General features: G+C 41.4%; 1 protein-coding gene across 2 annotated transcripts in view; it reads left to right on the forward strand.

Moving 5' to 3' along the window:
• Positions 1-7,930: 7,930 nt before the first annotated feature.
• Positions 7,931-15,049, forward strand: part of LOC124868119 (protein kinase C beta type-like) — a 47,745-nt gene continuing 40,626 nt past the window's right edge. Inside the window, exons 1-2 of one of the 2 annotated variants that reach the window (XM_047364946.1) lie at positions 7,931-9,976; positions 10,424-10,455. In XM_047364946.1, coding sequence (XP_047220902.1) covers positions 9,813-9,976; positions 10,424-10,455 — 196 coding nt within the window. In that variant the 5' untranslated portion in view covers positions 7,931-9,812. The remainder of the gene's footprint in view (positions 9,977-10,423; positions 10,456-15,049) is intronic. The other variant, XM_047364945.1, reaches the window with a different exon arrangement.

Raw genomic sequence — 15,049 nt, forward strand, 5'->3', positions numbered from 1 at the left:
TAGAGCAATATCACAATATTTCGAAGAAATACCCTAGATGCACATACTGTATATGAATTTATTTATGTGTTTTTTTTAAATATAGTAACTCATTTCCTGTTTTTTTTTTAAACAAAATACTATAAATTAAAGTACAAATTCCACAAGATGATCATATTAAACGATTTATTTCATTTATATGTCCAACAGAGTTTAGAAAACAAATCATTTCAGTCATTTTAGTATTTTTTTTAAAGTGTCATTGACCACATAGTTTTTAGAAAAAAAATAAACATAACTTCAAATATTTGGAAAACATGCAAGAAGCAACAAGAGAGGACGTCTGTATTGAATAAGAAAGGTGGGTGCTGCAGAAGGCCATAAACCAAAACCAACAAGGCTCTTGATTAAATCTGGAAAACACTAACTCAGCAGTATGAGATCCTCTTTCTATTTATTGACACTTCCTCATCATTTGGAAACAATGGTTTCAGATCTTTGTAAGATAAATGTACGCGCTTTATTGGAAAACGAAAGCCTCTCAGCTGTTGTATCCTCCTATTCATGCTCACTGTTATGTATGGTGGAGGATGTGTGATACTGCAGAACCTTTTCCTCTTAAAGTGGCCCTGGAAACCTTGTCAAACCGTTTGGTCATGATTTCATAGAAATACCCGGATGTCTTAAATAAAAATGTTTCAGATGCTGTCAAAAAATTTTAAAAGGGTCATGATTGGGTCTTTCAGCAGGACGATGGATCCAACAATGACCAAATCAACACTGCTTTCCCAGACACAAAATCAACCTTTCAATTCAAAAATGTCAGACAGTCACAGCAATATTTACTAATATACAATATTCATGCGGCAGAAGTATAAACTTATTTTAACCCACCCCTTCTCCTGCGAAATTATTCCCACCATTTCATTCAGGATCATCCCAGGCATAATTCATTATTACATTTAAAAATAGCTTTTTACTGAAAGATTTTTCTACTGAAAAAAAAAACCAAGAAAACAATTGACTTAAAGGTATTTATACATCTGTACCCGGGGTACCAATGATTGTGGAGGTTTGTCCAATTGTTACACAATTATATCTGAAATTAGGAGACATTTTAACCAGCAACAGGTTAAATTAGCAAAAGTTCTCATATCAAGGTGTGCTGTGTGGCACAGCAGTAGAGCGTGCAACCCATATCTCAGTCCTCACCAGAGCCACCTCGGGTTCCTGTCTGCCAACTTTGGAAAAATAACAAAACATAAAAGGCCACTAAAAATAGAAGTACTCACATTTAGTTAATCTTGAGACTTCCCTAAATACGTGCATACGCTCCTGTGTTTTAAAATCTCCTCTAGCAGACTGCCTTGCCTCGCCTGTTTGGGTCCGTGTTGGACTTCATGGCTCATCCCAGTTTGATTCTCTTATTTTTTCCTATACTGAGGTTTCTTTTTAGAATAGCATATAATCATGTCTTTTTATGCATACAGAGTGGCTTGCAAAAGTATTCGTTGACAGGACAACGATTTATTTTGCACTCCACAAATCTGCACGGTATGGATGTGTTGCAAGAACACAGCTATTGCTGAAAGATAGACCCTCTGCTGTTTGCCAAAAGCCATGTAGGAGACACAACAAAGATGTAGAAGAAGGATCTCTTGTCAGGTGGAACCAGAATAAAACTTTTTGGCCTATGTGCAAAACGTCACACCCCACCCATGGTGAAATGTGGTGGCGGCACCGTTATGCTGTGGGAATTTGTTTCTTCATCAAAGACAGGGAAACTGGTCAGAGTTGATGGGACGACAGTTTGATCTAAATTCGTGTAAGGTTAGACATAGTGCTTCACTTAGCTGGATTAACCCACAGGCCCAGAGAAAACCCACAAAAAAAAAAAAAAAACAAGAAGAGCATGCTACTAAGATACAATGCAATCATAAACCTGAGATCAGGACTTCCTTTTGATGTTTGAACACAGTTTTGACCAAAGGTCTGATATTTTTTGTTTTTGTTTGCATGTGAAACCTCTTCACTCTAACGTCTGAATCATTCAGATATGGAATAAGCTCCTACACTTGCGGAGTGAGTCGGTGTTGTGTCGACACATGACAGAGAAGTTTGCAAAAATTTAATTTTACATTGGATTTTTTTGACACTTTGTTACTAGAAGCTGAATTTGTTCAATTTTCTTCACAGGAAGAAATGTAAAATACTAATGCCTATAGTGTGTGGTTAGGTTTTTAGCCCTGTTACTTGTGCCATAATAAGCACGTGTTCACTTTACTTATAAAATCCCAACCTCTACAACATGCTGTCACGGTCTGGTTTAACACCTGCACAGAAAAAGAGAGGAATAACATCTGAAGCCCAAAGAAAATTAACAGACCTTCACAAAGCCTGATTAACCCTTAAGAACAGTTAAAAATATTACAAAACATCTGGATTCTTACAGACAACTAAATTAGAGATGATTTAATATGCAAGTCAAATATTAAGTGTTACACAAGGCACAATTTCAAGGAATTTCATATTTTACCTCTAATAGTATTGAGCCTCATAGAGGCAAAGCTTTAAAAGGAGACCAAACAGTCACTGAATTAATCAGTGTGTGTTTGGTGCGCCAAGTAAAACACTTTACACATGACTACTTACATAACAACTCATGTAAATTTAAAATAGCCTCTTCACTGAACGCTTCAGTGGAGCATGTGCCGGGTTGCTGCTGCACGTCTGCTCTGAGCTGTGGGCAGGTGACAAAGGGACACCTTTTTTAGCCTCGCTCCCACATGAAACCTGTAACATCACAAGTTTAAATCCTCAAGAGGCAGCGGTTTCCTTCATTCACACATGACCTCCCACACACAGGATGGCTGCTGAAGAGAGATTAAAGGCTCGGCTCAATCTGAGAGTCCGAGTGCAATCAAAGGGGATACCCGATTACATGATGAAAACGTTCAGTCTTTTGATAGACACACAAACAAGTTGGATCTTTTCATTGGAAATGTCTAATAAAACCAATCATTATCAAATGGTTTTGCACATGTACTGGTGCACCAGATAAAGATGTGTACAAAGTCTTGAAATAACTTCATATTTCATTGCAGTAGCATGAGCTCACACTGAAAAAATGAGAAAAATCCAACCTTGACTTTAAGTAGGTTTATTCAGAATCCTGGCCAAGACAGACAGCAGCACACAGGGTTAAATTACCTTTATAACCAAACATTGAATAAAAAGAAAAGAAAAAGATTTAACATCATCATAAATACAATAAAAAAACATGATAAAGACATGAAGAAAACGGATGAAGACATTTAAATTAAACTAACCTGGATTGTTAGCTCAATCTAGATCTCATCTGATCAAAGTGCACTGTAGCTTTAACCGTCTGTGATGGTTAGGCCAGAAAGGTCTCTTTGCTGGCATTACTCCTAAACATGATAGTGGTTGTCATGGAGACTTGGTGAAACCCAAGATGGCACTATTTGCTTTTCTGATTTCTTTGTTTTTTTAATGTATTTTGACTGCCACATTACTTTGCATTTTGTTGGCTAACCACATGTCAACGACTCTGTGACATCTGTCTGTTAAAAGATGCGATATAAATAACCTTTTAATTACTTAAAATTCTCAAACAGGGAGCTTTGGAGGTTCCTCCTGCTGTGTGTGGTGGAAAGATAAACACGGACCTTCGTCTAGCCCGGTTTGTGCATCTCTGCCTCTGGCTAGATACGGGCAAGCTCGTTTGAGTAGCTATTTTCTGATCTTTGAAGATTCACTCACATCTCCATGACCTCAACGGCATGTTCTCCTGTCTCTCCCATTTTGAACAGTGGCTGAGAGGAATGGTCTTAGGTGTCATTTCATCATTATACCATATGGAAACATAAAGTCTTAAATTACTTAAAAACTCCACAACACCCGGGTCAACTTGAAAAAGTAAAGTATAATGAAAAAAAAAAATGTTAGCTGCATTTATTTAATATGAAATGTGAGGGGTGCAAATAAGTATGGTAGCAGGCGATTTAGCTAAAAACAATTATTTCTTAAAATGGGAAATAATTCCTAGTTTGAATAAATGTTTTTTATTCCCCTCAGAATGAATGGACTGGACTTATATCCAGTTATGTTTTCATACTGACCATTCAATACGCTTTACACTAGAACCGCATTCACCCAGTCGCACACATTCATACACTGATCTGTAGGCAACTTTGGCTCAGTGCCATGCCCAGGGGCTCATTGCCATGTGACAGGAAGAAGCTGGAATTGAACCAACAACTTGCATTCCTTTTAAGGCTTTTTTACACATATTTAAAAATAGTGCTGATACCTGTGGATGACGCTATCAATGTTTATGAAACACTAAATATAAAGATAATAAGATAAAGTTTTAAGACCGGATTCAGACAATATTGTTCTGTTTTTTTTTAACCGTGTTCTGTCCTGCAGAGTAGGGCTTAGGATTGTTGTCTGAGTGCCAAGAAAAAGCCCAAAAGATTTACTTTCACAAGTGGGGCATTACCGCTTTAAAGCTATGCTTGATATTTATAAAAGAAAGTTTATTGATTATTTTAATTGTTACGGACACAGAGAGAGAAATGAAAAGGCAAAAATAAGAAGCATGAAAGAGAGAGAGGTGGGGCAAAAAGGAAAAAGGGAGGGAAGGAGAAAAGAATGGAGGAGAGAAAGAAGGATGAAGAGAATACAAGATAAAACACTGTTTGCTTCTACACCTAGAGAAACATTCATATTAACAGCTTTTTTACCAAAAAGTGCACGGTACTTATGAATGCAAGATGTATTTAGTGGTAAATGCAGCTCAATAGAGAACATATGTGTATCTGTTAACACCTGAATCTTAACACCTGTGGGTTTCAGTGTGAGCACGGTTGTGTATACAGGTCCTTCTCAAAATATTAGCATATTGTGATAAAGTTCATTATTTTCCATAATGTCATGATGAAAATTTAACATTCATATATTTTAGATTCATTGCACACTAACTGAAATATTTCAGGTCTTTTATTGTCTTAATACGGATGATTTTGGCATACAGCTCATGAAAACCCAAAATTTCTATCTCACAAAATTAGCATATCATTAAAAGGGTCTCTAAACGAGCTATGAACCTAATCATCTGAATCAACGAGTTAACTCTAAACACCTGCAAAAGATTCCTGAGGCCTTTAAAACTCCCAGCCTGGTTCATCACTCAAAACCCCAATCATGGGTAAGACTGCCGACCTGACTGCTGTCCAGAAGGCCACTATTGACACCCTCAAGCAAGAGGGTAAGACACAGAAAGACATTTCTGAACGAATAGGCTGTTCCCAGAGTGCTGTATCAAGGCACCTCAGTGGGAAGTCTGTGGGAAGGAAAAAGTGTGGCAGAAAACGCTGCACAACGAGAAGAGGTGACCGGACCCTGAGGAAGATTGTGGAGAAGGGCCGGTTCCAGACCTTGGGGGACCTGCGGAAGCAGTGGACTGAGTCTGGAGTAGAAACATCCAGAGCCACTGTGCACAGGCGTGTGCAGGAAATGGGCTACAGGTGTCGCATTCCCCAGGTCAAGCCACTTTTGAACCAGTAACAGCAGCAGAAGCGCCTGACCTGGGCTACAGAGAAGCAGCACTGGACTGTTGCTCAGTGGTCCATAGTACTTTTTTCGGATGAAAGCAAATTCTGCATGTCATTCGGAAATCAAGGTGCCAGAGTCTGGAGAAAGACTGGGGAGAAGGAAATGCCAAAATGCCAGAAGTCCAGTGTCAAGTACCCACAGTCAGTGATGGTCTGGGGTGTCGTGTCAGCTGCTGGTGTCGGTCCACTGTGTTTTATCAAGGGCAGGGTCAATGCAGCTAGCTATAAGGAGATTTTGAAGCACTTCATGCTTCCATCTGCTGAAAAGCTTTATGGAGATGAAGATTTCATTTTTCAGCACGACCTGACACCGGCTCACAGTGCCAAAACCACTGGTAAATGGTTTACTGACCATGGTATCACTGTGCTCAATTGGCCTGCCAACTCTCCTGACCTGAACCCCATAGAGAATCTGTGGGATATTGTGAAGAGAACGTTGAGAGACTCAAGACCCAACACTCTGGATGAGCTAAAGGCCGCTATCGAAGCATCCTGGGCCTCCATAAGACCTCAGCAGTGCCACAGGCTGATTGCCTCCATGCCACGCCGCATTGAAGCAGTCATTTCTGCAAAAGGATTCCCGACCAAGTATTGAGTGCATAACTGTACATGATTATTTGAAGGTTGACGTTTTTTGTATTAAAAACACTTTTCTTTTATTGGTCGGATGAAATATGCTAATTTTGTGAGATAGGAATTTTGGGTTTTCATGAGCTGTATGCCAAAATCATCCGTATTAAGACAATAAAAGACCTGAAATATTTCAGTTAGTGTGCAATGAATCTAAAATATATGAATGTTAAATTTTCATCATGACATTATGGAAAATAATGAACTTTATCACAATATGCTAATATTTTGAGAAGGACCTGTACAAGGTTTCTCCATAAAAATATGCAATTGCGAGTGTGAGGAGCCACAGACCTGCCCCCCTGGACCTGGGACAGATACGGAGGAGATCCGAGCCATAGGGTGCATTCACACCAGGAAAGTCCTTTGGTCGGCTTGTTTGGTCCGGACCAAAACCAAACTTTATTTTTTTTTTCATTTGGTGCGGTTTGTTTTCACATTGTACTTTTTGCAAGTGAACTATTACTTGTAAACAAAGCCACGCGGGTGACGATCATTGTTCCCATTGGACAGAAATGATGGAGGCGGGACAGAGCACAGACCCGGAAATGGAGGAAAACATCTGTAGACGTGCTGCGTGCAGCACCTCTGTTCTGCATATTTATGCTGTTATTAAAGCTTCAATATTATTTCGAGGCTGAAGAGCAGCTCATTCAACTCAGACTTTGACACGTTCCATTTATAATGTTGGAACCACGTCGGAGAATACGTGCTGAATGCCGACGTTCTCTACGTGTCCCACAACAAGCCAGTAGCGTTGCTAAGCAACACGCAGTTGATCAGGTGTGATTACCTTACAACACACACCTTTGCTACCGTCTACGGTGGCTTTTTATGTCCAAAGAGACGTACGCTTTTTGTAGTTGGTTCGGATCGGGGCCGGTTTGTATTCAGACCATAAGCGAACCGCACCAGAGTCCATTTGGAAGCGGACCGAGACCACCTCAAAAAGTGGGTCTCGGTCCGGTTATTTGGTCCGGACCAGGGTTCGCTTGAGTGTATTCACACCTGCACAAAAGGTTCGGACCAAGGGGGGAAACGAACTCTGGTCCGTTTATAGCGGACCAAAAGTGTCAAGTGTGAATTCACCCATAGACATCCAAAGGCCCCCCAGAGCACAGGAACCCCAGGAGAACCACCACCGGGACTACCGTAACCCCCCCCAGGAAAGAGCAGGGGAGAGTCTGAGGGGAACCACCCAGCAGCCACGGTGCCCCAGGGAACTGCAGCGACGAGCCCACAGGCCCCACCGGCAGCCGTCAACGCCAGAGCAGATCCAGCCATAGACCCAGAGACCCCGGGACATCACTCCCCAAGACAATATTTGGGTTTTAACCCCCGTTGGTTGCAGTTGTTGCATTCAGTGCTACGTTGTCTAGTTAAATGTTGTTTGTAATACATATATTTATCGTGACTTGCTGTAAAATTCATTGCCCACAGGGACATCAATAAAGATCTGAATGTGAATTAAAGGTTACAAACATTAGACAACTTTAAGCAGTGACCTTCAGATAAATGGATGTGAGCTGCAGCATCTGATGTAGTGGTATACAAATAATTTGCTGCAACTTATTAATTTACCCAGAAAAGCAGTGAGTTATGAAAACACTTTTTTAGTTTTTTTCAGTCTGTCGAGTAAAGGGTAGCGTGATGACTTTATAGCATCTAATTAACTCAAACAAAGGACATGGATGTTTAATTGGAACCTAACTTCAGCTGCTTTACTCCAGGGATTAAGGATCTCAGTGAAATGAACATTAGCTACAGAAATGACTTATGTTTTGTAGTAATGAATAATCTCAACCAGCGGGAGGATGCTTTGAGATACAGTTGGTAAAAAGTCTACAAATCCCTAATTAAACGACCTTTCCTACCATTGATGTGACATTTACCTTCTATACTTCAATTGAAAAACAAGTAAATCTGGTACAGGGAAAATAAAAAAAATAATAAGGCTGCAACAGCTTGGTGGAATCAATGTGAACACCCTAATATTGATCTTCTAAATCAGTTTCAGCATCCAGTCTTCAGGAGGCTATCAGCATCCCACATCTTGGCTTGGAAATACTTGTCCACTCTCCTTTTCAAAGGTTCTTCGAGTCTCTCAAACTGTGAGGACATTTCTTCTTCACAGCCCTGAGGTGGTAGACCACAACATTGACTTTTGATTGGATAAAACACAGTGGACCAACACCAGCAGATGACATGGCACTGGAAATTGTGCGCTTCTCCAGACTCCAGAGTCTTGATTTCCAAATGAAATGAAAAATCTGCTTTATTCTGAAAAGAGGACTTTGGACCACTGAATAACAGTCCAGTCTTTTTTCTCCTTAGCTCTGGTAAGATGCTTCTGACATTGTCCCTGGTTTGGGAGTGGTTTAACACAAGAAATATGACAGTTGTAGCTCATGACCTGAATCCCTCCCCAAACTCTTGAATTTTCTTTGCTTCAAAAATCTCTCAAGGCTGCAAAGAAGTCAATATTGCTCAAGCACCTTTTGCTACTGCATTTTTTCTTCAACTCAACTTTCCACACAGCACTCAAAAAACAGCAAACTTAAGTAGCCCCTTTGGGGCTTTTACCATCTTTTCAGAAGGTGTCAAGTCGGCAGTTTGCGCCATGAGCACAACCTAACATTTCTGTATTAAAAATGTTCTTTCTATTCCAACTTGTGTCGCTATATTTTAGAAGAAAACTGAATTTTGGGTTTCCATTAGCTGTAAGCTGACAGTCCAGCAAGAAGGTAAGCCACAAAATGTCCATGCTAAAGAAACTGGCTTTGCACGAATGTTCTTGCGTGTTTTTGGAAAGTTGAGTGGAAGGAAAAAGTGTGGCAGAAAACATCACAAGCAACTGTTTTTTATTGGTCTTCCGTAATATTCATATTTTCTCTGAGCTCTGTGTATAATGAATCTATACATATTACCAAATTCCCCTTTTTGAGCTACTGAAACACATCAGCTTGTAAATCTAATTGAGATGCACCTGTATACTTCGGTCAGTGACAGTTACAGTTGCAAAGGCTGTTATTTATGGGCTGTGAATCTGAAAAGTTGATTAGTCACTATTTCAGTACTTGTGTGGATCCTGGAGGCTTGGTGCCTGGTAAATTGTCTCTCTGCTGGGGTGGACTCCAGCCTTCTGGAATTCAGTCTGTACTGTAGGAGTATGCAGAGCTCGAGGTTCAACTTCTTGGGCTGTAGACAGATAGCTCTGCGGGCGCATCTATGTGCATCTGTGGTAGTTTGAGCGATCAGCGGCAGGCTGTTTGCGAGAGAGAGAGACGGAGCTGCAAGCAGCAACACTTTGAGAGCAGGTAAGCGAGCCGGAAGAAGCAGCAGCAGCAGCCTTGACGCGAGTTGGACGCAGACCGTGAAAATCAACGGGAGCAGGAGCGACAGGAACCGCGGCGGCCAGCTGGGCGGAGAGGAGGAGGAGGAGGAGGAGGTAGATGAGAAGGAGGAGGTGGTACCTGCACCCAGACTCGTTTTGCTCCATCGCGTCTCCCTCCCTGTCGTCGCTCTCCTCTCCGCTCATACCTCTCGGACCGCTTCCTCGTTAAGATGGCTGACCCCATCAGCGACGGTCAGGTGCCGGAGGGCGCGCGCGGCTTCGCCCGCCAGGGAGCCCTCCGCCAGAAGAACGTGCACGAGGTGAAGAACCACAAGTTCATCGCGCGCTTCTTCAAGCAGCCGACCTTCTGCAGCCACTGCACGGACTTCATCTGGTGAGTGTGAGCGCGCGCTGCGTGCCGAAAACACACAGGTGATTCACTTGCTGCCGCCGCCGCTGCGGAGGCTCTGGTCGGCCTCCATGCACACACCAACACCGCAGTGCTAAATTCTGTCACCAAAAAACACGGCGATGCGCCATTCAATGCGACAGCACCGCGGGCCCTCTCGAGAGGGGCAGAGATGTGCTGCCTGCAGCCGCAGAGCAGGCACTGCTGCTCGGTTTTCCTATTTTACCGCATCCACCTTAGAGAGCCGCCGCCGCCCCCCACTCCCCCACCAGCCTCTGAAGCTGGTGGAGGAATGCTGCTGGTTACAAGGGGGGCCGCTGCCGTTGTTGCTGCTCTGTGTGCTGATTAACGTGTGCGGCTGGGTATCTTTATATGTAGCCTATCTCTGTCAGTGAATTCCTCAAATTTCACATCCCTGTCTTCTGTCCACAGGGGCTTTGGGAAGCAGGGATTCCAGTGCCAAGGTAAGGGCTCACTCACTAATTGGATATGGCAGTGGGTGTGTGGACTGATGTTTATTGTTCAAAGGTGCATCCAGGAAGTTGTGAGGAGGCAGATTGGGGTCTCTGTTAATGGGTGGCACAGTGTATTTCAAATTGGGAAATTGGGAAGGACACAAAAACACCATTAGGCAGGTGGTCATAGTGTATTATCCAGATTAGTGGAATATACAATACATGCATTTAAATTTGAGAGTTTTTGTCACTATCTCAATAAATCATGAATAAGATTCAATAAAAAGAAACTGATATGCAATAGTTTAGGTATATGGGTACAGAATGTAGTTTTTCAAGTAGCAGATTGAAGCAGGAAGGGATGAAAATGAAACGTTGCGGGGGCAATACAGCAGAGTCAATGGAAATAGTCCAATGTCCAGTTCTGGCCTTCAGACCTGTCTGCCTACATATGGCTGTGGGTGTGTGAACTGGTCTTCAGAGTCCTGAGCCGCCTCCAAAAAGCTTTTAAAGTGGTGTCACACGTTAAACTGAAAACCAGAGTTTTATAATGCTGTTGTCAAATATGGGGTACAGGGCCCTTAATAAGTGACGAAAATGTCAAAAACTCAACACAAAAAGCTTATAAGAATGAATACCTGATGCAACTTCATTTAAATAGGATGGTTTGCAGAACTGTCTAAAAAGTTGTATGTCTAAGCAAATAATTTCATCTAATAGAACAGTAAATTACTTTTAACAGATCACGTGTGAATGTTAAAAATGTGTTGTTCCCTTCCACTGTCGCCATATGCTTGCACAGGAGAAGGGATTGCTGCAAAACAATCAACAGCTTGATTTTGTCATGCTTTCTTTTATACCAGTTGTTATTATGAGCTGAATTTGACTGCACTGGGTTATGGCTAGGATTGATCTGAAATGTATGTGTCATTAATATTCTGCCTTTTTAATAGATATAATAAATATCAAATGTTAAATTGGCTTTTTCATTGTGAATGTTATTGCAAAGTTTTTAAAAAACTTTGTTTTATCACATCTATACATTAATAAATTGCGCAGGGTTACACATTTTACAGTTGATCTGGGTTTTCTGAGTAATTGTACTAATTTTTTGTGACAATAAAATGTTTTGTTTTTATTGACAAATGTTTTGTTTTTTGTAACCATTTGTAGCTGAAATAAAGAAAATGTGGTTAATATTAGAATAATTTCTCAGTTCTGTTTTCACAACTAAAACAGCAACAGAAAATATTCTATTTTGAAGAGTTTTCAGCTTGCATTGTTTTTCAAATTAAACGCCAAGAATTCAGATATAAATTATTTCCAATTATTGTTAGAATCTTAACATTTTGTTTCAAGTCTTTTGATCACTGCATGATCAGAATTATTTCTATTTACTAAATAAGAGAATAGTAAGAGCTTCTCACAATAGGTTCCTGGAATTTTGGGCCATTCCTCCTGACAGAACTGGTTTAACTAAATCAGGCTTGTAGGCTCGCCCACACCTTTATAGCTTTATAAACAATGACACCGTTGTCCATAAGGCATCGTAAAATGGAACTAATGTGGCTTAGGATTGTTGACAACTTGAAAGACCCATTTGTGCCCAAGCTTTAACTTCTTGGTTGATGTATTGAGACGTTGCTTCCTCGTGATGTTTTCTGTTAAGTGAAGTGCACCAGTCCCTCCTGTAGCAACACGCCGCCTGAGCATGATGCTTCCCCCCTCGTCCTTCACAGTTGGAATGGATGTTTTCAAGCTTGCAAGCTTCCACCTTTTCCGTCCAACAGTAACAACGGTCATTATGTCCAATCAGTTATATTTTAGTTTCATCAGACCGTAGGACATATTTCCAAAAATTTGATTTCTGTCCCTGGGTTGAATTTCAAACTAATCTGGCATTAATGTTGCTTTTGAAGTAATGGCTTCTTCTTCACTGAGGGGCTTTCCATCTCATGTGGTACTGGATAGGTTCTGTGGACAATGATTGCCTCTCGTGCGCGCCAGGTAAATTACAGTTTTGGCCCATGCAAGCTTCCATACAAGGGCATCAACCACCACGGTTGTTTTCTCTTTTCCTCTCTGCTCTGCGTTCTCCAGCATTATTTAGAAAGTAAATAAAAAAAATTAACTCTCATGTCGGAGAAAGGGGCTCCGCCAGGCCCCTCCAATAAAACTACCACAGGAACACTGAAGTGTGTGCTCGTGTGTGCGTCATCACAGTGTTCTTCCGCCATGAGTTGAAAACAACCTAGTTCCTCTCCCGCTGTGGTAAATGGGCCTTGATTGGCCAAGTGGTCTTGTTGGTGGGGGGAATGCTGTAACTGGAGGTCCTTGAAAACATTAATTAACAGACTAGTTGGTTAATGTTTTTAATTCTGCACACTTCGAGGGAAATCAAACAAGGTTTTGTCAGAGTAAAGTTTAAAAACCACGCCCAGCTATGTCATAAACAGGATTGAAAAACAAAATCCATAATAAATTAATATTCTGGGTCATCAGAAAGTCTTGAAACTGCAACCTGGACTAGCAAATAAAATCTGTTTTTTAGGGGGAGGTTGCAGCTAAAATAGGCACACCTGTTGGTAGTTACATACCTAGTATAAATTAAGTATATTCTAAATATACTGTAAGACTTTCTGTCTGGTAGGTGCAGATGGGGAGAGCTGCAAATTAAATGGGTGGCCGTGGTCCCCTCGGCACCAACCCCCCTCCCCCCGGTTATGCCACTGCCAGTGTTTGCTTTGTGCAAGTGTCTAATGCAGGTCTGTACGCTGTCAGAGTGACCTGTTGGCTCCCTCATTGATGGCATGATTATGTTGGCAGGCAGGTGTCAAACCCAAGGCAGGTGCTCGCCAACGTTGCTAAATGACCGCAAGAACGCTTCGAAGAGGCTGAAGGGAGACGGAGTGAGATGTAAGAGTAGAAGAGTGGAGCGAGCAGTGAAAGCTGAGATGTCTGGAGAGATCATGGGAGGGAGACACAGCAGAAAGTTAGATTTCTCGACAGATGCATCTCGACTGGAGCTGTGAAATGGTGGGTCTGCGTGTGGGTAGGTGGGTGGTTGAGTGAGTGGGTAGGTGGCCGCTCGTCACAGTCATTGTTGAGTGGGTGGGTGTCTAGGCATGGACCACTGCACAAAATGACTTCAGAAAACGGGCTCTTGCAAAACATAGTAACATCCCTTTAGCCACATGTGTGCTACTATACTGCTGTAAATGTTGTTCAGCTCCTAGTATCACTTCCTCTTCCTCACTGGTCCATCTCTGACACCCACCTGAACTCATTTGGCCCTGGTCATGTGACCAGTTGCATGAGGTTCAGGAAGAAGGCAGTCACAGTTTCTAGATTAGCCTTCCTGGGTTGGGAAGAGTTGCAAACCTCGGTAATTTTTAAAGAGAAAAAACTCCCTCCATATCCTGAAGCTACAGGCTGATTACTTTTTAAAAGCCCTGGTGGTGATACTGGAAATGCAGTTGTGGCTTGAAAAATCTTCACGTGTACAACTGAGTGTGTGCACACAGTGGGTGGTGAGTTGCCCCAAGTCAATAGCAGAGTAGTATACACACAGAGTAGGCCAGTTAAGGTCTTGGAAAGGTGGCTCTGCCTGCTGTTGGATCAGGTTTCCAGGTTTGTGTCCATCAGATACCTGAAAACCAAAAACTCCTAAATATGTAGAAAAGCTTTTGCATAACAAACAACATAGGAGTTTTTTTTTTCGTCGTGCGTTTGACTCAAACTCTTGGCTAAAGTTCAGAGTAGAGATATACTATAATCAGTTAAGCATGCAGCCAGGAATCCTATACACATGCAACCACAGTAATACCAGTCAAGTCTGCGCAATACAGCTGCATCTAAATAAATTATAATTTATTAATTTCATTTATTTAGTTCAAAAAATGGAACTCAAATAGATTGTTTACTCAGTGATATTTTTTAAACATTTATGTATGTTACTTTGGATTATTTTGGTTTACAGCTAAGGCAAACCCTACAATTTCTAAGAAAATTCAAAAATTGCATATAACCAATTTGAAAGGATATTTTTAGATTGTTGCTCTTGCACCTTTTTCTACCACACTTTTTCCTTCCACTCAATTTTCCTTTAAACTTTTAGAATAAAATACTCTGTGAACAGACTTGTTGTATATTACGCATCCTGGTGTTCATTTCTGCTGAACAACTTTCCAATCAGTAGCCTTCCATCTTAATTGTGTGGGCCATAATCATTGATATGCACCTATTCAGCAAAAATGTGACATGATTGTCAAAAGTATGGGTTCGAAATCAGAGCTTAATTTGCAGATCAGTGATATCAGAGGAAGCCACTGTCTTATCTGTAACGATAAATGCTCTTACGCTCAAAACTGCAATACATTTAGGCGTGCACACTCGAGTACGAAGCAGCAGTCACGAAGAGCATGCACACACCGTTGCATTTGGCTCCTTCTGCTGGATTTATTGAGTTGTCAAGGATGGAGAGATTTCCTTCAGGGTAATTTAATGCTTATGTCTGTGTGAGGTATTTTTGGCTAGAATTTAAAAGACTTCTAGTAGAGATTGAGAATCACTTTTAAGGTTGAAGATGACGGGAAATAATGTC

The sequence above is a fragment of the Girardinichthys multiradiatus genome, chromosome 5 (genome assembly GCF_021462225.1).
Source record: "Girardinichthys multiradiatus isolate DD_20200921_A chromosome 5, DD_fGirMul_XY1, whole genome shotgun sequence".
NCBI lineage: Eukaryota > Metazoa > Chordata > Actinopteri > Cyprinodontiformes > Goodeidae > Girardinichthys > Girardinichthys multiradiatus.